Source organism: Eubalaena glacialis, chromosome 7 (assembly GCF_028564815.1).
Source record: "Eubalaena glacialis isolate mEubGla1 chromosome 7, mEubGla1.1.hap2.+ XY, whole genome shotgun sequence".
Classification (NCBI taxonomy): domain Eukaryota; kingdom Metazoa; phylum Chordata; class Mammalia; order Artiodactyla; family Balaenidae; genus Eubalaena; species Eubalaena glacialis.
Window position 1 is genome coordinate 16,682,253 of NC_083722.1, and position 24,380 is coordinate 16,706,632.

Sequence of the window (24,380 nt, forward strand, 5' to 3'; positions counted from 1 at the left end):
ATTTGTTTTTCTCACACTGTTCAAGAATCTTGATATTCAAGTGTGAAAAACCTGAAAGACAGAGAATCTATCAGGAGGACAACATATTTATTGTAGAGTAGGTAGTGATAAATGTTGCCCTGCATCCCACAGCCTTATTATACATGGAAGGTGTTGAGTAAGGAGATGAAGAGCCTTCTAACTAAATACCCAGCCAAGAAATGTAACAGTTTTGTGAAGGAAATCTTCAGATGATGTGTTAGCCAGTTATTTTGCTGCTAAATAAGAAATTCTTGAACTTCAGTTCCAATTTAGTAATCTATATATAACAAGGTATATCCCTATTAATTCCTGGAAGAGAAGGTCAATAAAGGATATCCCTGAGTAATATCATTTGGTTATTTGAATCTCTTAGAAGGATTTTTTAAACCAACTAAGCTGCTCCTAAGAAGATGGTTAGTTTGAGTTTGTCACTCTTTTCTTCCACTTTGGTAAAAATACTAATATTATAGTCAATGGAAAGAAAATGAAGGAATGAAGGGTATGGGTGATACATATGCATGACTGACCCCTGAATAGCTAAGAGAGGTGACTGTATGGAATTTAGGTGGCTCTTTGACTCCATAAGATCCCTCAAAATACTGTTCTAATGATAAAATGAGATGACAGACGTGAAAGTATGGTACAGTACTTTGTGAAAGTATGGTACAGTGCTTTGAAAACTGAAAATCACTGGACACATGCAAGTTATTAAAGAGCAGTTCCTTTCTTGACATTTTTATCTCTGTTAAATCTTTAGTGTTCTCTCTCTTCTCCCCCCTTTTCCTCTCCCCCTCTTTTTCTCCTTCCTTCTTCTCCCCCAACCCATTGATGGGCCATAAATTAGTCACATTTTTCTTCTTGCTCACATAAATCATAAATGGTTTCCTTACCACCGTTTTCCTTTTACCACTCTTTTTTCTACCCACTTTGTATCCTTGGAGGAATTTAGAACAATCTCTGAATTTCCTAATTTGTTTCACTTAAACTTGCTCTCTTTAACTTTGGAAGACAGATTCTTCTTTCTGCTCTTTCCTTATTTCTCTTCTTTGGAGCTCTGCAGCTTAAAGGTAGACAGCAGTAGGTGACCACTGGTGAGCTGGTTGGCTTCATTGTCTGATGCTCTGCCTTTTGCATAGTAGATACTCAAACATCAGTGTTTGCTACTAGCTAAAAAAGAAACAGGTGAGTTACAGATTTCTTTTTCTCCTTCAGCGTTTAAAAAAAAAAAGTGTTGACTTGCCCTAAATTTGGGAACTTTATTCAAGTACACAGGATTCTACAGCTTTGACCGTTTGCCTTAAATGTTGCTGCTTCTGCTGCTAATGTTAACAGGACAGAATATAACACTGCTTTGAGGGAAGGGAGGAGTGGTGTTTATTTTGAAGTATGCAAAAACCTTTTTTACTCTCTAGGCATTACGTGAGTTTATGTCTGTTTTGTCGCCTAAGAGAGGCAATGACCGTGAGGAAATAACACTTCTGTGAAATCCTCCGAAAGTCATGTTAAATTCCCAGATGTCATCCTAGAGTGATGCCCGTGGACTTTCACTCGAGGAACCTAGAAGATTGGTCCGTTTTCAGCTGTGTGTCTTTGCTTGCACTCGTGAGAACTGATCTGAGGGAAACCATTCTCTGATTTGTTGAAGTGATTGTTTTCTCCTTCCATCTTTTTCAAGGAAATGGCAAAAATCCTTAGTCACCCCCGAGTCTACGCCTTTCTGCACGTACCAGTCCAATCTGCCTCTGACTCTGTGCTCGTGGACATGAAAAGAGAATACTGCGTGGCTGACTTCAAAAGAGTAGTGGATTTTCTGAAAGACAAGTAAGTCTGTTAGCATTTAAGAAAATAACCATCTCCTTTTCTCTTTTAAAAGCATGTGGCAAAAATGCACTTATGGTAGCCACAATTAAAGGTACCAGAGAGAGGTGAGACTTTCGAAGCTTTCAAAGCCTTTAAGTTTTCCTTAGACACCCTTGATGTGGTTTCTTCTTGCCCCTCAGTTTTAGCCACCTTCCATCTGTGCATCGCACCCCATTAATTTGTGTAAGGTTGCCAGTCTTCCTAAGGTAATGTGCATTGTGATCATTTCTGTACCTGACCTAGTAGACGAAAACTGCTTTAGCTTTGCTCTGCTTAAATCTCCTTTAATGTGGCTTTTTGAAGTTGTCAACTGATTTTGACGTGGAGGTAGGTCAAATCATGTCACTACAAAAGAGATAATTTTCTATGAGATACCATTTTTTGAAGAGTATCTGGGAATGTCTTTGCTTTTACACACTTATCCTTGTGGTTTTCTTGCAGAATGGGATTTATGAGGAGATTTGGGGATTCTGTTTTTTTAAAGTTCAAATTGCCATTGACCAAAATTAAGGCACATTTACACAATCTCAGACATGAATGATAATTTTGCTTCCACAGAAAACACTTGCAGCCTATAATTATATTCTTCAAAATCCTACTTCTCATCATCACCAAACGTTGAATGCCTTCTGTGATTATAAAAGGCAGGAAATAATGCTGGCCAAGGTCATACAGAATGTTCTCGTCTGGGGCACTGTTCTCCCCGCTGGGGCTATGTCATTTATCTTGGCATATTTGTGGCCTGGGTCTTTCTGCTTTCCATATTTTTTTCCCATAATCTTTTCCTCTGTTGTTTTTCTAAATTAAAATACAACTCTTTATTTCCATCTTCTTGTTTATAATTATGTACCTTTGTACCAAGTACTACATGGATATGATTGCTTTATACAAATTGTAAGCAATTATTTTTTCCACCTTCAATTAGTCACTTATCCTGACTACATACAGATCTTTTAAAAATCTTTTTCTTCTTCTGTTTACTTTCTCCTTCCTTATTCATCTTCCCTTTATGTGTCTAATTTTTTTTTTCACCTCTAGGCATTTCTTGATTATCCTAACCACCAGAAATAAAGACACTTGGTGTGCATTCAAGCAAGTACAGCTAATTGTTCGAATATTCAAATCAGTGAATAGAAAGTATATTTATTCTAAGATTTCATAGTTATAATCGTTAAGTATATACAACTTTCAAAGTTGAAAACAGATTAATGATGGATCTCTAATACTTCCTGATCTTGAACAGAACTGAGAGCAAGGCTAAAGAGTAAGGATTTTTACATTAGATGTCTGTTGTTGGCCGGTATCCCTCCTTTGCATTTATTCTAGCTTATTATAGGTGAACTTGTCTCATGTAAGAGAGTCCTTTTGGGCACGCTGGTGCTGGTGAATAGCATGTTTTCAGAATTGCAAATAATTGGTTACACCTGTGAAATTTCTTACCTTTTGCTTACTAGAGCAGTAGCAAATAATGCACACAGTCCGTACCTGTGGCACAAGATTTTGCCGAGTGTAGACATGCAGCCTGTTGTGCAGAATGGACTAGAACACTTTCCAAATAGTTGTGTTAATGTGACTCAGTGAGGTTAAGGAATCAACACCTCCTTTTACCTCCATTTGGGTGAGTGCTGACTCAGTTTTTTGGGGAATTAATGTGGCTACTTAACTGGGCAACAATTTCCCAACAGGTTTTTAGCCTTTTATGTTACTCCAAAGATGGACCTTTTAAATCTGTTGCATTTTGAACAGTTTCAACAGCATCCATGAGCTAAATAGGGGTCAAAAGATGATCCCATCAAAGTATTAGAAAATAGTACTAAGCTCATTATTCTTTCTTTGGATTCTGAATTACACTGTGGCATCCATGTGACTTTTCTAGAACTATCCCGACTGTCTGGAAGACTCCAGAACCTACCTAGGGATCTCCAGTATTTCCAGCACTGGAAGTATCAGAGATCCCTGGAGAGGAAATTAGAGATGCCTGGAGAAGACAACCTATCCCACCCATCCATCCACAATTTCAGTTTCAAGTGCTGTGACTCCCTGGGATTGGAGAATATGAGTCTAGCCAGTTAGCATCTCCAGGTGATTTTTTAAAAATTAACTCTGTACTATATATAGTTTTAGACAGTTCATCAGAACCAAAAAATTGTATGTTTTGTCCCATCTATCATGTTGCTTGTAAAGAATAGTATAGCCTCAATCTTGTGAGGACTCTAACTTTACTCTTTAGTGGAAAAGTTCTCCTGTCCTCTCAGGGAAGTTCATCTATCCAGTGAATAATTTCCAACTATGATGGACATTTAGAAATAAATGAAATATTTTAAGCACTCTTCTGCTCTGACATTTGCTTACTTTTCCCTATAAAAACTAGCATAGCTTTATGCCAAATAGATTCATGATTCTTGGAAACACCAAAGTTTCAGGGGTTTCTATAGAACCACTAGTCTGGATAACTGATCCAGCATAAAATTGTTTTGTTCAGTGTTTATTAAAATTTAATACAGTATTGTCATTCTTAGAAAGAGGGTCTGATATTACCACATTGCCCTAGTTTATGCCTAACACTAAATTCATACAATGGCTCTCACTTAAAATGGTGTGTCTGGTGCTCACTCCTGTTTTTTAGGAGTATAAATGTGGCCCTTTTCATTTGCATCTTTTTTCCTCTGAAGCTTTTGAAGTCTTTTTTGTAATGAACCTTTAACAAACAAGAGTCTCATTTATTTATTTTTTTCTCCAGCAGTGTGAGGCTTCTCAAATATTCATGTTATGAATTTAGGGATGAGGTATTTCCTGATCTGTTTCCTCAAAAAATCCAATCTTTAAAACAACCTACAGCATTTAAGACTGAAATCCACACTATGGGATTTTACATAAAGCTGCATGCTTTTAAGCTGTTAGTTCAGCGGTATTCGTGGTGCCATGTTTCTCAAACAGTGGAGGTGAAATCTTTTTAATTAATTTTCTTTACAGTTGAAATTGGCCCCTGTTTTAGCTGGGAGCAGTAGAAGTTTACATATGAGCCAGCTTGAAGCTGATTCATTATTCTCTTCAGTTGGTTGAAAGTTGGCAGCTACTCCCATAATGGCAGCTGGATTGAAGATAACCTGGTAGTGTTAGCACGTGTGGAGGCATATGGGAATGTACTAAATCAGGCAACCTTTGCAAAGAAAAGTGTCTAAATTACTTAATATACTAATTTAAAACGGCTGGTCATGAGCAGACAATCATATGACTGAAATTATTCTATTCAAATTTATTAATCCTGTTGGAAAATTAAGCCCTTTGATGTTTTTATTTAAATGGATAAGATGATTTCTTGAAATATGTAATGGGATTTATAGGGATATGGAAGAAAACTACATAGAACAAAGCAAGAGATGCGATTCTGGTTTGAGAGAGATTTGTGTTTTTATAATTTTTAATAAATACCTCATAAATTTTACTGTTTTCATTACCTGTCACTTTACTGGCTTCTCTGTTGTCTTTTTAACATAATACTGGGATTTTAAAAAGTAGAAAACTTGAATCATTTATTTTTATTTTCTCGTGTAATTTTAAAGACTTACTTCCCAATGAGAGGATTTTTCGCTGTGATATATGGCAAGGATGTAATTAGGGTTCCCAGGACCTTAGGGCCTTGGACATAAACTTTAATTGGGTCCTACCCCATTTGAGCAGCGTTGAATTTACACAATCACTCCCCAACATAAACTGTATATTCACATATATTTTTAAAAAATGACAACATGCAGAGTTCTTTTCTCAAGAATATGTTCTAATGCTAAGTAAAAGAATCGCTTAGTCCTCAAATTCACACATGAAAGTGTGAAAGAAATATGCAAGAATGTCCTATTGATAGATACATTTTAAGAAATGAAGTGGTTTATGAATTAAAAGACCTAACCGTTTACACAAATTATTTTGTTAAAAGTCCAGTGACCTTTTGATTTATGTTAACTAGACCTTAAACTTGGGAGACAAGGTTCTTCTCCCTCACTCAATAAATAAAATTTGAATGAATTAATGACCAGTTTGTTTTCACTTGCAAGTTGCATGGATCTAAAGTAACTTGCACCGTACCGTTAGCGTCTTTGTGTTGACTTTTAATTCCATGGTATTATCTATCTCAGAATTTACCATTATCATTTGTCAGTGTACTGTGTACTTCTAGATTAATTTGTCTTGTGTCCCATGCTAACCCTTTTAGCCCTGTGATATCCATTCACACACCCCTAAGTTTACTATACCCAGAGATTTCCAAGTGAAATGCCACAACCAATAACTAATGAGTACTCAGGGGTAAAGGGGAATCTTTTTGTGGGGAAAACAAACTAGAGGGGAAGTGGCAGCTTTGCAGAGAAAGTTCTGTCCTCTGACCTGTCCACTGTACGCTCAGACAGTGAAGGGGCACAAGGGCATGAAGCTGGGGTCAATCTGGCAGGATGATTTCTCTGAGTCACAGTTATCTCATATCATCCAGCCTGTCCTATTTCCTACTTTTCCAATCTATCTGCAAAAAAGTCTTGCTCACTCATTAGTATCCTGAGTTCTTTTTCTTCCTTTCATTAGTCCCTGTCATCCGTGTGTCCATACTGGAGCACAATCTGATAAAAGGCAAATTATATTAAACTTGTATTTTATTCTGTTTATTTTCCCCCTCTGTCTAGTTTTATTCCTAGTGGCTTGGAAACGTAAATAGCAATATTTGTCAGAATAGAAGAAAAGAAAATTGCAAAAAAAAATTAAAAAAAGAAAAAAGAATGATTCAACAAGGATTCAATAATTAAGTTTCCTTCCAGATGCATTCCCAGATGTGTTTCTGTTTGCTGAATAACCACCTCCAAAATAATTTAGGCAAAACACTTCCCTCCAAGATGTTTTCTGGCTCTTTTTCATCATCCTTAATATCTTTAACTAGGTTGTTATTTTGGGAGTCCCTAGGGTCTTGTTCACGCTTTTATCTTTTGTCAGATTTCTTTCTGAGGTAGTGAAGTTCTGTTCTTTTCCCTTCTCTCCCTTGCTACTTTTAAACTTTTTCAAGAGAATGAATACATGTCATTGGAAGAGTTATCTAGTAGAAAATCATTTACTTTTTCCTTTTTGAACATGGTATTATATTTATATTTGGAAGATTTTGACATCATGTGCTAAATACCATATTATTTGGGGATTACCCCAAATTTGATTAATTGGTTTGAAGGTAATTAAATTTTCTATTGATTTAGCTTTCTATTGTCCTTCTAGCCTGGTTCAGAGAGAATTCTCATCACCACTCATCTCTTTCCACCTCCTTTTGTAATATGATTGTGTTATTCCTTTTAGGAACTGAGAGGCTCCCTTCCCTTAATCCTTTGTATGTTTTCTCTACCTCAGCGTTTTGATGTAAACATTAGAGTCTGTCAAGTCATATACTAATAGTAAGCATTTTTCCTTTCAGAGTGCTTCTTTTATTCCACAGGGCTCACATATTGTCAGGATGTTGTCACAAAAACCTTGGCAAGTATCTAGGTTAGATATTTTTAATCTGCACTTTATAGAGTGAAGGTCAGGGTTCACATGGTTAAAAAGACTTGTTGAAATCCCATAGCGACTTAATGCATTATAGGACTAGGTCCTCAGTTTCTACTGTGTAACAATCTTCCAGCCCATTCTAATAATACCTGTTAATTAAATGATTCACTTTTTCATTTATCTGTTTTGTGCCCAGCACTATAATAAATGGAACCATAACAATATCAATAATACTACTTAACATGCTAATAGTAATAAAACCAATAACTAATATTTTTGAGTTTTACTTTTGTGCCAAATACTGCTATGAAGGCATTGCGTATATTAGCTTATTTAATTTTTAAGACCCAAAGATGTTCAGTAATTTCCCCGTGGTCATGCAGTTAGTGACAGAACGTTGATGAAAACTCAGGCCATGTTATTGCTGAGCCAGTACTCTATTGTTGTTCTCATCTAAGGCATGTTGCTCTAGGGGTGGAGACAATAAGGTGGACTCAACAGATGCTGAGAAGATAAAAATTTACCATGTGCGCTCAGAAGGGAAGATGAGGAAGGTAGGCATGAGTGTCAAGGATGGCTCCTCGGTATCTTATCTCAAGACATAGTAGAAGAAGATGTAGTTAACCAAGATAAGGAAATGAGAAGAAGGAGGAAATTGGGTGGAAAAGATAATGGCTTTGGTTTTAGACATATTGAATCTGAAAGGCCTTTGTAGGCAATCCAGAGCTGCTCCTGCAGGCTATAGAAAATATGGGTCAAGAGCCCAGGAGGCAGATGAGGGCCTGGAGAGAAATACTTGGCAGTCATCAGCATTTGAGGAGTAGACGAAGCTGTGGGTGATGAGATCATCCAAAAGAAAGAAAACAGGCCAAGAACAGAAGTCCAGGGAACGTCAGTACTTGAGTGGTGGAAAAGGAAAAACGATCCTGTGACAGAGGCTGAAAAGGCACAATCAAGCCAGTGTAGGAGGAGACCCAGAGGGAAATAACACCGAGGAAGCCAAGGGACGTTGCAGTTCTAGGGAAATGAAAATGGTAAGGGTCAAATGCCAACTGGGGTTGCCTCCTATAAGCAGATGTGGGGCTAGGTGCTCTGGGTTATATGGGAAAATAAAAAGTATTGTTAGATTACTTTCTTTACCAAATACTATAAGTGTTCAAAAGCTACTGAGTTGTAGTCATGGCTAATATGAGAACAAGTCTTCCTGGTCCTTGGTTGATGGCCACATCCTCGGTTCCTAGCACAGTGCTTGGTTTGTCCCCCTTGACCTCCATATGGTTGCTCTGTGTACATGGCAACCAGGGGCACAAGAACAAGAAGCAGGGATAATGTGTATTTGTTGAAGAATGGCACTTACTCTGGAACCAATAACATTAAGGCTTAGAGTAGTATTTCTCAGTCTGCTTTAATTAAAGTTCTCTTTTCATAGGCAAGAAAATCCCCTGATGTTTGCAGAGAAACTGATATATTCCCTTTAGTGGAAGATAGTACTCTGCTTTCCTAGAGATTCAGTGTTCCGTGGACCCCTGCTGGCTAATAGCTCACGATACTTATTAGTATACCCCATTAGATACCCCATTAGATACCCCATTAGATACCCCATTAGATACCCCATTAGTATACCCCATTAGATACCCCATTCTACAGGTGAGGAAATTAAGGCACATAGTTAAGAGACTTGCCCCAAGTTACTGTGCTAGTAACTGGCAGATTCAGATTCAGGCTCCAGCCTGTGATCCTCCAAACTTTATTTGTTGCTATCATGGCATCTAGCTTTTTCAGGTAGGATAATTTTTAGAAACATTAGGGATAATGATAATTTTCCAATTAAAAATTGTACTATACTTTTAAAGAGAAATTTTAAAATTTTACATGCTTTCTCTTAAAAATTTAATACCTCTTTCTATAGTCAGTATGCCCTTTTTAGCTTTTACTCCCCATCCAGGTGGAGTCACTGGGTTAAGGGGGTGATAAGTTGTTTGAATGTGACCACGTGGAGGAAACCTACAGATAGAAGTAATGAGTGGCTTACCTGTAACATCTTTAACTATAAGCTGTACGTTCTTCATGAAGTGTGTATATAAGTAAATAAAATGCTGTACTAATGGTTATGTGTTGCAGAGCTATCATCCTACATAACCTGCTTGTTGTAAAAACTTTGTAAGTCCTCATTTCTACCTCCTAGTTATCCTTTTCCCTAGAGCCAAGTATATTAAATATACAGCTCCAACTCCTGCTCGTAAACAGCCGCAGTTCTTAGCACTGATCATTTTCTCACTTGCTGCTGCATAAGGAGAGAGAACCAGTTATTGGTCACTCTTGCCTCCCCTTTCTCATCCTTGTCATCATCCTCTGATGGACATTCACTGAGTCCTCATTATTCTATCCAGGACCTTCCATTCTTAACAGAAACAACAACAAATCGAGGGAGCATGTATAGTGCGTGTAATTTTGACTGTTCTACTAGACTTTGCAGTACTATTCAAAAGGTGCCAAAACTAAGTCAGCAGCAAACAATGGGGAAAAAATTAGATAATGTAAGCCACAATTGTTTTTAAAGTTTGAATCTCAGATTATTAAAATCTGACCAATTTAAATTAAATTCTGGAAATAAGACAAAAAACATCACTGTGAATTAATTTCAAAGGAGCCAGAGTCTTGCATTTGTTCAACTATTATTAATTGGTTATAGAATATATGTTAGGCACTTGTTAGGTGTAGAATATGAACACAGTAAAACTTGATAACTGTCTTTTAGGGACTGACATTCTTAAATCATGGATAATATTATATAAATACTTGTAACTACAGTGTTTGGTAAGTATAGTGAAACTCTAATGTTAATTCTGGTATAGCGGGTGGGGACGAGCATAAATGTTTATTATAGGCTTTCCATGAATAAGAAAGAAATACTGAATTACAGGTCTTACATGAAAACCAACCTCTTTTCCTTAGACAATTATACTTTGTAGGTTTGAGTTTCTTTATGATATCATAAAACCTACTGCTATTGAGAAAGGCTTTAACTAGCTTACACACACACAAGTATATTTATATATATAAAAGTCATAGTTCAGTTTGTCTGCAAGTGACAGAAAAAAAGTAATGGCATAAAGAAAGTAGAAGTTTATTTTTCAGTCATGCAAATGAAGTCCAGACTAGGCAGTAGGGCTTTATAAGGCTCTGGCATATCAGGGATGCAGGCAGGCTAAAGCTTTCATCTCATGGCCCAACATGGCTGCTTGAACTCCAGCCATCAGATTTGCATTCTAGTCTGTAGGAAAGTGAGAGGCAAAGAAGAGTATGTGTTCCTTCCCTTTAAATGCTTTCTGAAAGTCACACATGTTACTTTGATTATATCCAATTGGTCAGAACTTAGTCATGTGTTTGCACTTGGCAGAAAGAAAGGCTAAGCAATGTAATTTTTATTTTGAGTTGCCTTGTTCCCATTTGTAAACAAAGGGCTCCGTTGGAAATAAGAGTAAGTGAGATAGTGGGGAGCAACTAGTAGTCTCTGTCTCAGTGTTTCTCATTTGATCACTCTTCTTGCTACATATAGAACTTATCCTTTGTCTAAGAGAGATAACCCTTTGTCTAAGAGAGATAACCCAAGCCCCATCTAGTTACCCTGTCCTACTGTACCAAGATCTATGGTTGATGCACTACCCTTTTTAGAAGGTCCAGATGTGGCTTTCTGTGGACTGATGGCTATAAACTAAAGGGCAACCCAATAAATTGCCCATTTAAAATGGAGTAAAAATAAGATGATTATAACTTTTAAAATTCCCATTTGAAAAATGGAGAATGTGAAACACATATCAGCTACTATTCGATGGGTATTAACAAACCCTGTTTGGTAGAAATCATGAAGGTTTTCTGCCCTAGCGCTGAAGGACATTCTTCAGTTATCCCATCTGATGAGCCCTGATTTCCCTCTGTGAGAGAAACTCCCTAGTTGATTGACCTTCACGGCCATATCTGTGAAAGGCATTAGGGAGTCTGATCTTCTGCCTGGGTTCTAACACTTCCATGCCTGCTTTCTTCTGGTGCTGATTAGAGACATGGAAATTGCTTTAAGAGCTGTACATGATATGCAGATCATCCTGGTGTATCTTTGGCAGCCCAGTTCCCTAAAAAATTTAGTATGCTTTCAGTCTATTTGTTTCTTGTCAGTTCCATGAACAAGTGTAGTCAGAAGTCATGTCTGGATATAGTTTTGAACCTGGAGACTCTCTTATTTATTGACCTCTGACCTCTGTTTATCTCCTGCCTCTGAACTTACTGATGACTCCTTTTCAGACCATCTGAAACACTCTTAATCCCATCACTGCCAGAAAACTGGGCCAGTGTATGATGGGGCACCAATTCTGTCTTCCATGGTATTGTAGCCAGTGCTTGTGATTGCTTTGCTTGGCTTTTGCAAACCTGCAAACCTCAAAATCACAGAATTCTCAGTCAAATTAGACTGTAATTCATAAACAGAGATTTTCTTAGAAAAGCTCTGTTTTGTTAAATCTCAGCTTGCAGCGGGCCAGTCCTAATCTGTGTTCCTTGTTGCTAAGAACAGTAAGGGGGAGCCAGCTCACATTTAAGGTCCTGAATCATTTGTAGCACTTCTACTGCTGCAGACTTAGTTAACATTTGGTCTGTCTTCCAAGGTTCAGCAGGTGACAATTTGACCAAATATTTTGCAAACATATAACGTTAATTAGCTTTCCAGCCTGCAATATGGGTTCTTTCTACCTGCTGCCCAACTAAACTAATGCCATACTTTTAGGTTCTATCACATGTAGCACTCCATTTTAGATAGGATTGGTTTTGGCTGTGAATTACCAAAAACATAAAATAATATCTCAAAGAAGATAGATGTGTATTGCCCTCTCGCATTTAAAGAAAAAATTTAGGAGGTAGTAATCTTGTGCTGGTGGGATGGTCCACAGCAGCAAGGACTCAGGATTGTCTTGTTGCTCAGCTCTCCTCAGCCTGAGTTTCTGTATCATGGTCCATGATGACTGCTTAAATCCATCCATCAAGTCTGCATTCCAGCCAACAAAAAGGAGAAAGAATTGAAGAAGGGTGTACCCCTCCTTTCCTTAAAAGTTACATTCTTGGAAGTTGTACAGGACACTTAAACTTATACCTCATTGATTAGAACATGGCCATCCCTAGCTGCAAGGGAAGATAGGAAGTAATGGTTTCTTCCAGGCGTCCATGTGTCTAGCTAATAATCTATTTCTGTGGAAGATGGCGGGAATGGATATGGAGGGGTCACCAAAAATCTCTGTCACTACATGTACTTTTTTAAAAGTTCTCATGTTCAAGTTTGATAACTGCCCCTAAAAAGAGTTGAATTTGTAATCATAATTCTAAGCATCTAATTATTTTTTCTTGGGTATCATACCTTCTTTTGCACGTGAACCAGTTGATATTCTTCGTTTTATATCGTTGCTGGTGGGGTTGGTGGTTTCATTTTTTTAAATGTACATATACTGAGACCACCTCACAAACTAAACAATATTTTGGCATATTATCAGTTGTCTATTTTGAGTGATTATCAGAAAATGCCATTTAAGACTCGAAGACTTAAAGACATTTAACATCTTCATTTTTTTTCTAATATCAAAGATCAGTGTTATCTCCATTTTTCTTGTCCTAGATGTCCTTTTTGTATACATTAGCAATTGCCTCAGCCTCATGGTGAGTCCCTTCTTGTGGTTCCGTACCTCCTAGGGCATATCCTTCTACCCACTGCTTCTATCTATCACACTAGATCCAAAAGTAAATGCAAAAGCCTTAAGTGTATTTCTCCTGCTACCATCTCCAATTCAAGATGACAGTATACTGGAGTTGGCATTCTACCAGAATTACTAAATACTTTCATGTTAGAACAGAAGAGATGGAGAGGAGAAAATCACATTTTTCTTTTATTTGTTGGGGCAAGCTTATTTCCACCCCAGGATTTCCTCTCCTTTTGTGTGGGGTTACTTGCATGATGTGCTTTTGCTTTATTTACTTTAGGTGTCTTAGATTCTTAAAGGAATTTCTTCCTTATAAACTAATCTATTTTGATCAATGAAATCAGTGGTTTCTTGTTAATAGCCTTTAAAGTGAACAGATTTCTTTTCCCTTAATTATTATTTAGAGCAAGTTGTTTTTAGTCTAACTATGTAAATAAGACCAAGCATCAAACACCTTTTAGAAAATACTGTTTTAATTCAACTGTCCAGTAATGCCTCTTTTTCACATACTTTTCCCTAATTTATTGTGATTCAATGTTTTAATCGTATCGTTGGAAAAAGTATTATTCTTTTGAGTTTTTCCTTGAAAAAATTTATTTCATTGTCTAGTTTGCTCTAACTCTTTCAATTGTTAATTCTTTTTTCTCCCTTTTAAATACTTTGTGCTTTCAAGAATCATGATATAATTAAATTTTGAAGAGTGTTTTTCTACTTATAAAAAAGTCAGAATTCATCTTAACTTTTATAGTGTAATTCCCTGAATTTTTTTAATAGAGATAAAAGAGACTAAATTTGATGGGAAACTCTACAACATTAAGAATCCTGGTACATAGGAAGCTTTTAAAAAAAAACTATTAAATTTTAATACATTTTCAAGCAATATTTTCATGCGTAAAAGATGTATGTTTTCCCTTTCTGTAAGCTAAAATAAATCTCCATTTTTTTCCCCAAATAAAACAGCAACAGAAACGAACAAATAGAAAAACAGCATTTGCATAAAAACATTACGTCATGACTTTTTCTCTGGATATTACTCACTGAATAATTATATTAATTTCTAATACTTATTGAGCACTTAAAAACGTCCCAGTCACTCTTCAGATTGGTTTATATATATGAACTCATTTAATTCTTACCACAACCCTGTGAAACACGTATTTTTGACAATCACATTTTAGAGATGAAGAAACCAAAGCACAGAGAACTTGAAGTTACATAGCTAGTAGGTGATGGAGAAGACTTTGAACCCTGGTTGCCTGGTACCAGAGCTAGTGCTTTTGAACTATTGTGCTGTACTATTGCACGTGCTATGCTCTGAATAAGTACTGCTCAAAAATTGGCTCATAGACCAGTGCCCGTTTGCAACCTCTTTGTCTTTGATGTACAAGATTACTGAAATTGAAAGTAAGCGCTTAGATTTTCTGGTAATTTAACATTCCCAAGACATCAAATTTATGATATATTTTTTAGTAATTCACCTTAGTTGTGTTTTTAGAAATGTATCAGTCCATAATGAATTGAAAGGAAAACTGGTTATTCTCCACAAATAGTTCAAGAAGCACTGCTCTAAGGAGAGTAGCTTTTATAGCTGTTAGGTGCTTTTAAATTCATGATTTCATTCAATTCTCACAATGACCCTGCAAGTTTATGGTGCTATTCACATGCTTTAGGTTGAAAAACTAAAGATCAGAGAAGGTACATTTGTGATGGATCTGGTCTTTATTCTATACAGTATAGAAACTATATTCTCCCGTCCCTGGTGACATTCATATTGAAACATATAAATTTGTTGAAGCCTTTCAAGATATTTTTTCTGTCGGTTATCTTCATAAAAGATAACTTAGATTGAATAAGTAAGAATTTTTTTTTTTAATTTAAAGATTCTTGAAACCTGGAGAATATAAAGAGAATAATACAACCTGGTCATGTATTAATCCTTTGTTAAGATATTATTTTTATTGTGAATTATTAGAGGCAATTCTTACTTTAAATGTATAGCGGCAACCCTAGTTTCACTTATTAAGATATTTTTATTTTGACTTATTGGAGGCAATTGAGATCTTCTTGCTGCTGCCTCTCATGGTAATGGCAGAATGTCAGGTAGCGTTCCCTCAGTTTCCACATCTATAAAATAAAAACGATGAGCTAAGTTATTTAAAATTCCAGTCTAACTGAAGGTTTGTATCATTTTCCCCCCTTTTCTTAGCTTTCTCCTGATGCGTTTTAGTCTTTTCTGCTTTCCAGTTACTCCTGTTCTCCAGAAACCCCTTATGGAACCTGCATTTTCCTGTGCCCTCGCTCCTCCTCACGGCCCACTTTCTCTGAAGAATGACCACCCTGCTGCCTGCCACCCCTCCCCCGCCTTCCATCCACTCCTTGATCCTCTGGGGTCTGGTTTCTGCCCACTCTCCTTCAATAGGTCTACTCTTGTTAAATTCCTCGTTGCAGACTCCGGCAGGCAGTCATCTTTCATCCTTAATTTTCTTCTCTTACGTTGGCCAGCTGCCTCCTCCGTGAATCGGGTTCAGTCTCCATCAGTCCTCGCCCCGCCTTTCCCCCCACCTTCACACATGTGCATCTGTCTATCAGAACGCTTTTCAACGAGAGGGCTCCACTTGGGTGTTCCTCAAGCTCTCAGTCCCCACCTTTCACACTTACTCTTCCTGCCATTCTCTTTGTCTTAGTAAAAGGCCCCCCTATCCATCCGTCCAAGTCAGAAGCACAGTTTTTGTGGACTTTCCTCTCTCCTTTTTCCACCCAATCTAATCTGCCACCAGCTCCCATGAGTTTGATCGCCCACACGACCTGTGTCTGACCCTGTATCCCCACTCTCACTACCCTCATTGAGGAAGTTCTATGAATAGTGTTGCCTCCTAAATCCCTTCCAGGCTCACTCCCTCCAATCCACCCTTCACTTCATTGCCAGAATGTTCTTCCTAAAATACAGACCTTGTATTTTTTTAAGCAAAGTTCTTCCATAGCTCCCCATCACCTTCAGTACAGGAAACAGCAGCAGTAGTCGTTATATCGTCTACTACTTACTGATGTGTACTGCCAGGAATGCTGCAAAGTATTTTACATGCATAATCTCCTTACAGTTTATCTCCATTATGATGCTTCCCCACATTGTTCTGTGCTTGTGCATGTTTCCCCCCCCCCAGACACTCCCCCCACCCCGTACAACTTCATGAATGTATCTCCAGCACATACTACAGTGCCTAAAACATAAACCCATTATATCTTTGTTGAATGAAGGATTTCTGTTGTTGTTGTCATAGGACTGATTTGTGTTGTAGGATGTGGAGATTTTGAATCCTGTAGTAGAAAAGCCTACAGGAAGGACAGCAAAGGCTTTGCTGGCTAAGGCAGAATACTTGTCCCAAGTCAAGGGAGTCAGAGGCCCTGTAAGGCAGCCCACCCGCCTCTTTCATCATCACCTGAATGCACCGGGACTCGAGAAAGGGTGAAAATGACTGTCTTTATGCTTTGATTCAGTGCATACAGCCTACTACTAGCAGCCTCATGCTGACATGCACCATATTTTAAGGAAAAATAATTGTATCCTATAGAAAATAGCCTTGGAAAGTCAGTTCCCTTCCTAGCTCCGCTTTGTCTCACTCTTCACTGCTGACCCCTTTCACTGAAAGACAGTGATTTCATTATTGTTATTGTAAGATAGCTGGCTCTTCCAGACTATTTTATATTTCTTAAGTGATCAACCTTCACACAGCATGGTATCCTGTGTTTAGCAGCAAAAACGATTCTTCTTAATTCCCTTTCTTGGGTGTTTAATTTAAAATATATAAAATTTAATTTAATTCCTCCATTCTGAGGTGTTCTGAAGGGTGTAAACTGAGATTATGAACACTTTTAGTTCAGGTTACCAATAGGAATTTGACATTTATATGAATAATATCAAGAGTTACAAAAGCTAATATAGAATTGCAAGGGCTATCAAGCTCTGTGCTTGAGGCCATAAATTGATTGCCAGCAGGGGTCAAGCAGGAGTCTCTGCTTTCTCTGTACAGTCTCCCTTGGGTAAGCCATTGCAGTATTTGGTGCACCAGCAGAAAGGGCAGAGAGAATTTACGCCTTCTTCAAACAAATTGCTAGAATATTCACTGCTTAAGATAGGTGTGGATTAATAGGACTTCTTACTTAGACAGCTAAATATAGAGCCCAAGATTATTTTTCTAGAAATAATATCAAGCCAAGGGAAATAAATCTAACAATGTAGGCAAGTATATGCAGACGGGCTCTGTTTGGTCCACACTGTATGTTTCAAGACAGGGTTTTATATTTCTGTTTTTTGCTATAAGAGCTGCTGAGAAAAAATAAACACTGATTCCAAATGAACTAATTTGGTCCTAATTACCTAAAACAAAATGCTGAAACCAAAGTTGATCCTTAAAATATAAATATGTATATGTTGCAATTTTTGATTATGTCTGTTTATTTCATGTCGCCTTAATGGAATGTATTCTTATAAAAATGTTATTAAAATATTGGAATAAGCTTCTATCTAAGTAATAGAAGTTATACTTAGATATAAAATAGAAGGATTGTCTACCCTTTTGCAAATATTATGACATTGAGTGCTTTTGATAAGGATGAACTCTTAGGTCAAGCAAACCTTTAATAGCCTAAAATTGAATAATACAAGTTTGTACATTATTATTACTTTTTGTTCCTTATTGTGGTAAGGGTGTCCTTTGTGAAGGTAGGAAGTGAATTCTTTTTGTTCTACATTCCCTCACAGTTTATTTAAATGAAGTTACATCCATATGTAAACTAGGTGTGTTTTCTTAGTGGCAAAAGGGAGGTTATACCTGGACTACCTTATTTTATCTCTGTTGCTTTGTCATCTGTCATGTCTCATGCGTTCGGTGTTTGTTTTGTTTTGGTTTTTGTTTTTAACTAATTGGTTTCTATCGTCCTCATCACTGAGTTATTCCTTTTCTTTTCTCTCTCAGTTTTAGGAGAAACTATTTCTTCAGGTACCCATTTGTTGCAATACTGTGGATGTATTATTATTTTTTTCCTAATTAAGATCCCATGTGGTATTCTTTCTACTGCTGTGTCAGGTGCTGTGGACAGAATTAGAGTTTCTAAAGGAGTTTTGTTTTGCATTAAAAAACAAACTGGAGGCTAGATGGCATAAATATTAGTGGCTTAGGCTATCATTAGATACAGGAAATTTAAATAATACCTTTGCCAGAAGCCTCAGAAGTCACTCAATTGTAGCAGTAAATAGCCCATGCTTCAGCTGTTGTACATGGTCAACTGCTGTCTTGTGCAGCGTGCATTACAGTGATCTTTTAAAAATTTTTTTCTTAATTAATTGGATGTACATAGGAATCACCATCCATACAGCAATAGGCAAAATATAACCTATTTAAGCCTGTCTTTCAAAATGTTTCATATGCCGGCAGGCCACTAGGAGATGCTAAATAACAATATGGCTATTTAATTTACTTATTTCAACTAGCGTTGAGGAAAGAATCTTAAAAGTTGCTTCTAGCTTAATTTTCTTTTTACCATTTTATCTTTTTTCAAAGCATTTTATTTATACAGTGGCCATTTTCTCTTTCCTTCTTTACCCCCCAAATATTTTATCTCTAAAATAAAAATGCTTTTTTAACACCAGTATCCTAAATGATATTGTTTAGAAGTTTTAGAAGCTATGGTGCTAACCTCATTAGAAACAAATGTTTCTTTCTCTTTTTTTTTTTTTTCTTTTTCTCTTTTTCTTTTATTCTTTACTCCAAAAAAAAAAAAATTAAAGGAAAAGATATGTGGTTTTTGCCAGTTTAATTAATATGATCATGAACATGTGGAATTAGAAGGCAGCTTAGAAATCAGTCTGTCTTTCCTTGTTTTCAACCAAAGCCCAGAGAAGTTTTTAGGTTTTGTTTGTCTGTTTGTTTTTCCATTTTACATATATTTAATGGCCAAGTCAGTCTCTGGTTTTCTGTGGCACCACCTGACTGCCACAAAAGGCTCATTCTCTGAAACTGTCAGAAGTCTGTAAGTTGGTTGTATTGGAGATAGCCCCATATCTTCAACTAATTTTTGCTGTTTTTGACAGAAAGGAAATCGAGCAAATTCACCGGTATTATGATGTTTAAAGAAAAAAAAGAGCCAAAGGAAAAGAATGCTAAATTTAAGTATCTTAGGAACCTCGCTACTTTGGTAGAGATATTCAAGTGAGGTGCTCTCATACTTTTATTCTGAGCAAGAATTTTTTGTGGGAGTGGTCAAAATCAGAATATTGGAGCACAGGCCTTAGGTTTAAATCCTGACTGTCTTTGTCATATTGACCCAGTTACTTAACCTGTTGGACCTTGGTTTTCTTATCTGTAAAATGAGGATAACAATACCCTTTCTTTAAGGTTGTGAGACTTAGATGAGATGATACGCATTGAGATACACTTAGGACAGTGCTTGGTATGTACTTACTAAATGATCGCTGCTACTTTTCTTCTAGTAATAAAAACAGCAGCACAACCACAACACAGAACAGTAGTTAAGTGATACCTAAAAATAAAAATAATCGATACATGTTATGTAGAAGCCAGTGTACTTGGCTTATGCAATCTAAGATACACACAAGGTCAGTATGGAAGAAGAAGAACTCACTGAAAATACTTTTCTGTTTTATTTTCTTCTGCAAGTTTTTAGAAAATGTCCCCTTAAGCTAAAAATGTAGTTTATTTGGCAGAACTCATCCAAAAGATTGAGAAAACAGGGTGAGGATGTAACAGCTACATATTAATTAAGGTCTACTAATGTCTCTAAGAATGGTGCTATGAATTGGGGTCACATTTTTTTTTTCCAGGAGACCAGAGTTCCCATCACCATTTTGAGACCTTTCTCCCTTTATTCACTCCAACCCTCATTCAACCCCCAGTTGTGCCAGGCCTCCAAGCCTTTCAGTCTTTCCTCTTCATTGTAAACCTTTGCTTTCCTGGAACACCCCACAGTCCTTTTCACTGGTAGTTAATTTTGTAGGAAGTCATTCCTGTTGAAATGTTGTTGGTTTGATAATGCCTGGAAACTTCTTTCCTAAATAAAATTTGCATTTGCCTGGGGTCTTTACTGACTTAAAAGAAGAAATAACAGGGAATAGGTTAGGAACTCTGAAGAGTCAATATGCAAGATATTTTTGTTCAGAAAGAAATTTCAGAAGTTGTATGTTTTTCTAATGGACCCACCAACACACTTTAGAAAGGATACCAGTATGTGGAATAGTCCAGACTCCCAGCACTGCCTCCCCTTTTTGAAGCTCCCAGGTACAAAGTTTTGTTGCATTTAAAAGCAGAATTAGTTCTCTTACCTCTGGATGGTGTAAAACATTATCTTGTTCCACTATTTTAATATAAATAAAAGTATTGTCCTGAGTTGCTGCACAGGTTTGTGCCGGCCCAAGAGTTAATTTTGTGCGCTACTGAGAGGGGGTAAATTATCTTCAAGACCTCTCATGGCCTGGCTGCTGCCCAGAGTCCTGGGAGATGTAATCAGTTTCAGTTAATTCCAAACAATAGATTGTGGCAGGGACTCCAGTAAGTGGTGGGTTGACTGCACCCAAACTGTTGATTTAAGTTGTCAAGGGAGCTTGACTCATACTTAGACCCAACACAAGTTTGGGTCAGCTGACTTATCTGTAAACCATTACCAGTAAAGGAGGCTTCTTTTGTGTGTGAGGAGGGAGGGGATGACCTCTGGTCCTGTTACCCCTCCTCCTGTTCACTGCCACCTCCACAGCCTGGCCCTGAGGCTCTTTCTGTGACTTTTCATCTGTTCAGGCCTCGGCTTCTTCATACCACTCATGCCCATCACTGGTTATCCAGCCACATACGTGCCTGAGGGAGATGCCAGTATATTGTGCACTTTGTGTAATTTCTATTCATTTCTACTCATCATCACTCTTGTTGGTGATGTCTAATAAGAAGTGCATTAGTATTCACTTTATCATATGCCACATCTATATTGCACTTCTTGACTCTGTAGGGATTCATATCTGTCCAATATATTTTAGGCTAGGGCAGGGCAGGAATTACATTGCATCAGCATTAATCATCCTTGTTACCTTTTGATTAGATCACTCAGGTTAAATACTGGTTGGAAGAGTGATCTAAGGTTGAAAGCATGAGGACAAATATGGGCAAAACATTAGCAGTTTGTTTTCATATGATTTTATTTTAAGTTTGAAGGTAAATGTTTCTCAATTTGTAATTCAATTTTTTTCTACCATTTGCCTTTGAAAATAAGTTGTAGCAATTTGAAGTTGAGACACAAACACAAGTGGAAACTTGTTACCGGTTTGATACCAGTTTAAATTTGTTTACTCTGAGGTGATTAAAGTCTATATATAAGTATGTTTGTTTCAGTGGGTCCTATTAAAGGATATTTTTGTTTAATGGGGAGGCACTGTGAGGAACTGGACCCCAGAGGGTGAGCCAAGGTGGCTGTAACCTCACACACCCCTGTTAGTGCCTGACTCTGAGTCTCCGGAAACCTTGAGGGCCATGCTTTGATATGGATTGCCTTCGTGTTCTTTCTGGAAATTAGTTTTTGGTTTGGAAAGCCAGAAAGCTCCAGCTCTTTAAGTACATAAAGTCAAGTGATTTTCTTCTTCCATACCCTTATCAGACTTTGTACCCTATCTCTTTCCTGTTATAATTTTGAAAGTCCCCAAATCATTTAAGAGATTTGCTTCTCAATCGTAAATGAGTCCATTTTCTAATGACTAGAATTTTGTCTTCTAGAGAATGTCTGCTACAAATTTCCTTGGTTTTTATTTTACTTTCCAGTTTAGTTTTCATTTATCTTAGAACAGAGTGCAAATTTTCATGAGAATAGAAGCAATAGACAGAATGGCACAATATATTTTTATTTACCATAGATCATAGCCATTTTGCTTTTCTATGGCAAAATGGAGACAAATCCATCATGGCTCTTTCATCATTTTCTGTGTCATTCACTTTAATGGGATGCATTAGTTGCTCACATGGTATGACATGGGAAAGGAAAGTTACGATTGTTTTCTTTTGGTTTACATAATATCTTCAAATGAGAGGAAACTGTCCTCATTTGAAGAATGTATCATGAATTTTAGTGTGTGGCATTTCCTTTTATATTAATTTGTAAATACATATGTAATAGAGATAGTAAAATAACAAGACGTGGCAGTTCTATTTTGGCCAACAAAATAATATGATATACATATTATGTTTGTATCTGCTAGGTTTTACTTTACTGTTATGAAATGAGGATTAACTTCAGAGATGAGTCGATAAAAAGTATCAACATTAGAAGTAAATTTTTTCTGAGATAAAGTATGGAACAGTTTGACAGGTGACGTGAGTCTATGTAATTTTAACATATATTAGCAGAATTTATCTATTTATACCTGTACTCGGGAATTGAGTAGTTTACAGAGAAACATGTGAAACGTAAGGTTTTTTTTTTTTTTTAAATGCAGTTGAAGAAATCAAGAGAAAGGAGAAAATTAATGTAGGAAAGATAAGATGATGCCAATGGTCAGGTTATTATTAAAAATACATGTCCTCCAATCTCATGCACTTTTCAGGTTGGCTCTGGTTAATTGTCACTTGTACAATTTGTCACCCCATCCCTTCTCTTCCCCAAAATTCTTTCTGCTTTTTGGATTATTAACGTGCGCTAAGATAGTATTTTTTATAGTGTAGTTAATAGTCAGACTCACTTTTTCTGATTAAGCATGCTCTTATCTACATGCTTTTCTATATGTTTTCAGTTCGTTTTTCTTAAAGGCGTACTTGTCTGCTCTAGTTTTTTTTGTGTGTGTTGACTTGGTTTTGCTTGTTTATTTTTATTATAAATTTAAGCAAGTTTTAAAGAAATGCAAAGGTGGATGAATGTTCTTGTTATCCCTCTTCGTCTAGAACTTTCAGGCCACCCCTCTGACTTCTTTCTCCATTTGGAGACATAGAGATTTTGGTCTGTTTATTTGGGGATAGGAAGGTAATGAGCAGTGAAATGGAGACGAACAAAAAGAATTCAAACTATTATTTTCTCTGGGCCTTGGCAACGAAAGTTTTAAGGGAATTATTAGACTATTTAAGTGCTCTAATCATTCTCTTTGAAATAAATGAATAGTAAACTGATTTTGTGGACCCCTGTTCCTCTTTCTAGCTGCAGAGGAATTTATCAAGAGATAGAAAGCTTCATCCCAAACTTCCCTGACAGGTTGCTCATTCCTCTGCTTGCTTTTTGTTGGTTTATGTGTGGACGTGGAAGAACTCTGTAGAGAAAAAAGAATACAGTGAAGGTTAATTTTCAACTATTTATATTGTTCTCTGAATTTACAACTGAACACCTATTGGTTTGTAGTCATTTCTCTCCCATCATTCTTTTGAATACACATTTCCATGATTCAGTGTTGTCCATGTATTTATCATTTTTAGAGGTTATATAACCTTTTGGTAAGTTTACATTCCCTTCTTTACATAGTTTTTCCTCATTGTTAAACATTTGGATTGTTTTCAATTTTTAACTATCATGTAAAGAGTTGGCTAAGAATTCCTTTCCCTTTTTTGAAGGGGAGACTACAGAATCAAGTGAAAATTCATTGTACAGTTGTGGTTCTTTTTTTTTTTTTTTTTAAATTTATTTATTTTTGGCCGCGTTGGGTCTTTGTTGCTGCGTGCGGTCTTTCTCTAGTTGCAGTGAGCGGGGGCTACTCTTTGTTGCGGTGCGCGGGCTTCTCATTGCGGTGGCTTCTCTTGTTGCAGAGCACGGGCTGTAGGTGCGCGGGCTGTAGAGCGCAGGCCCAGTCGTTGTGGCGAACGGGCTTAGTTGCTCCGCGGCATGTGGGATCTTCCCGGACTAGGGCTCAAACCCGTGTCCCCTGCATTGGCAGGTGGATTCTTAACCACTGCACCACCTGGGAAGCCCAGTTGTCTCTTGGTATCCCTGGGGAATTGGTTCCAGGACCCCCGCAGATGTCAAAATCCATGGAGGCTCAAGTCCCTTATATAAAATGGCTTAGTACTGTCGGCCCCCACGGGTTCCGTATACTTGGATACAGATGGGCAACTGTATGTATTTGCAATTAATATATTAATGTTAGATAATCCAAAATTATAATATAATACAGTTGCATTTTTTCAGTTCTGTAAGTAAATTATATATCCTTATATATTCAAAATACACAGTATAATTTTGTTCATTTTATGGAATTCTTTGAAATAGGCTGTGAAGGCA

At 37.0% G+C, this 24,380-nt stretch overlaps 1 protein-coding gene across 3 annotated transcripts in view; it reads left to right on the forward strand.

Moving 5' to 3' along the window:
• Nucleotides 1-24,380, forward strand: part of CDKAL1 (CDK5 regulatory subunit associated protein 1 like 1) — a 669,678-nt gene that overhangs the window by 428,330 nt on the left and 216,968 nt on the right. For all 3 annotated transcript variants that reach the window (XM_061194866.1, XM_061194868.1, XM_061194867.1), the window contains exon 11: nt 1,697-1,842. In XM_061194866.1, the coding sequence (XP_061050849.1) occupies nt 1,697-1,842 (146 nt within the window). The remainder of the gene's footprint in view (nt 1-1,696; nt 1,843-24,380) is intronic.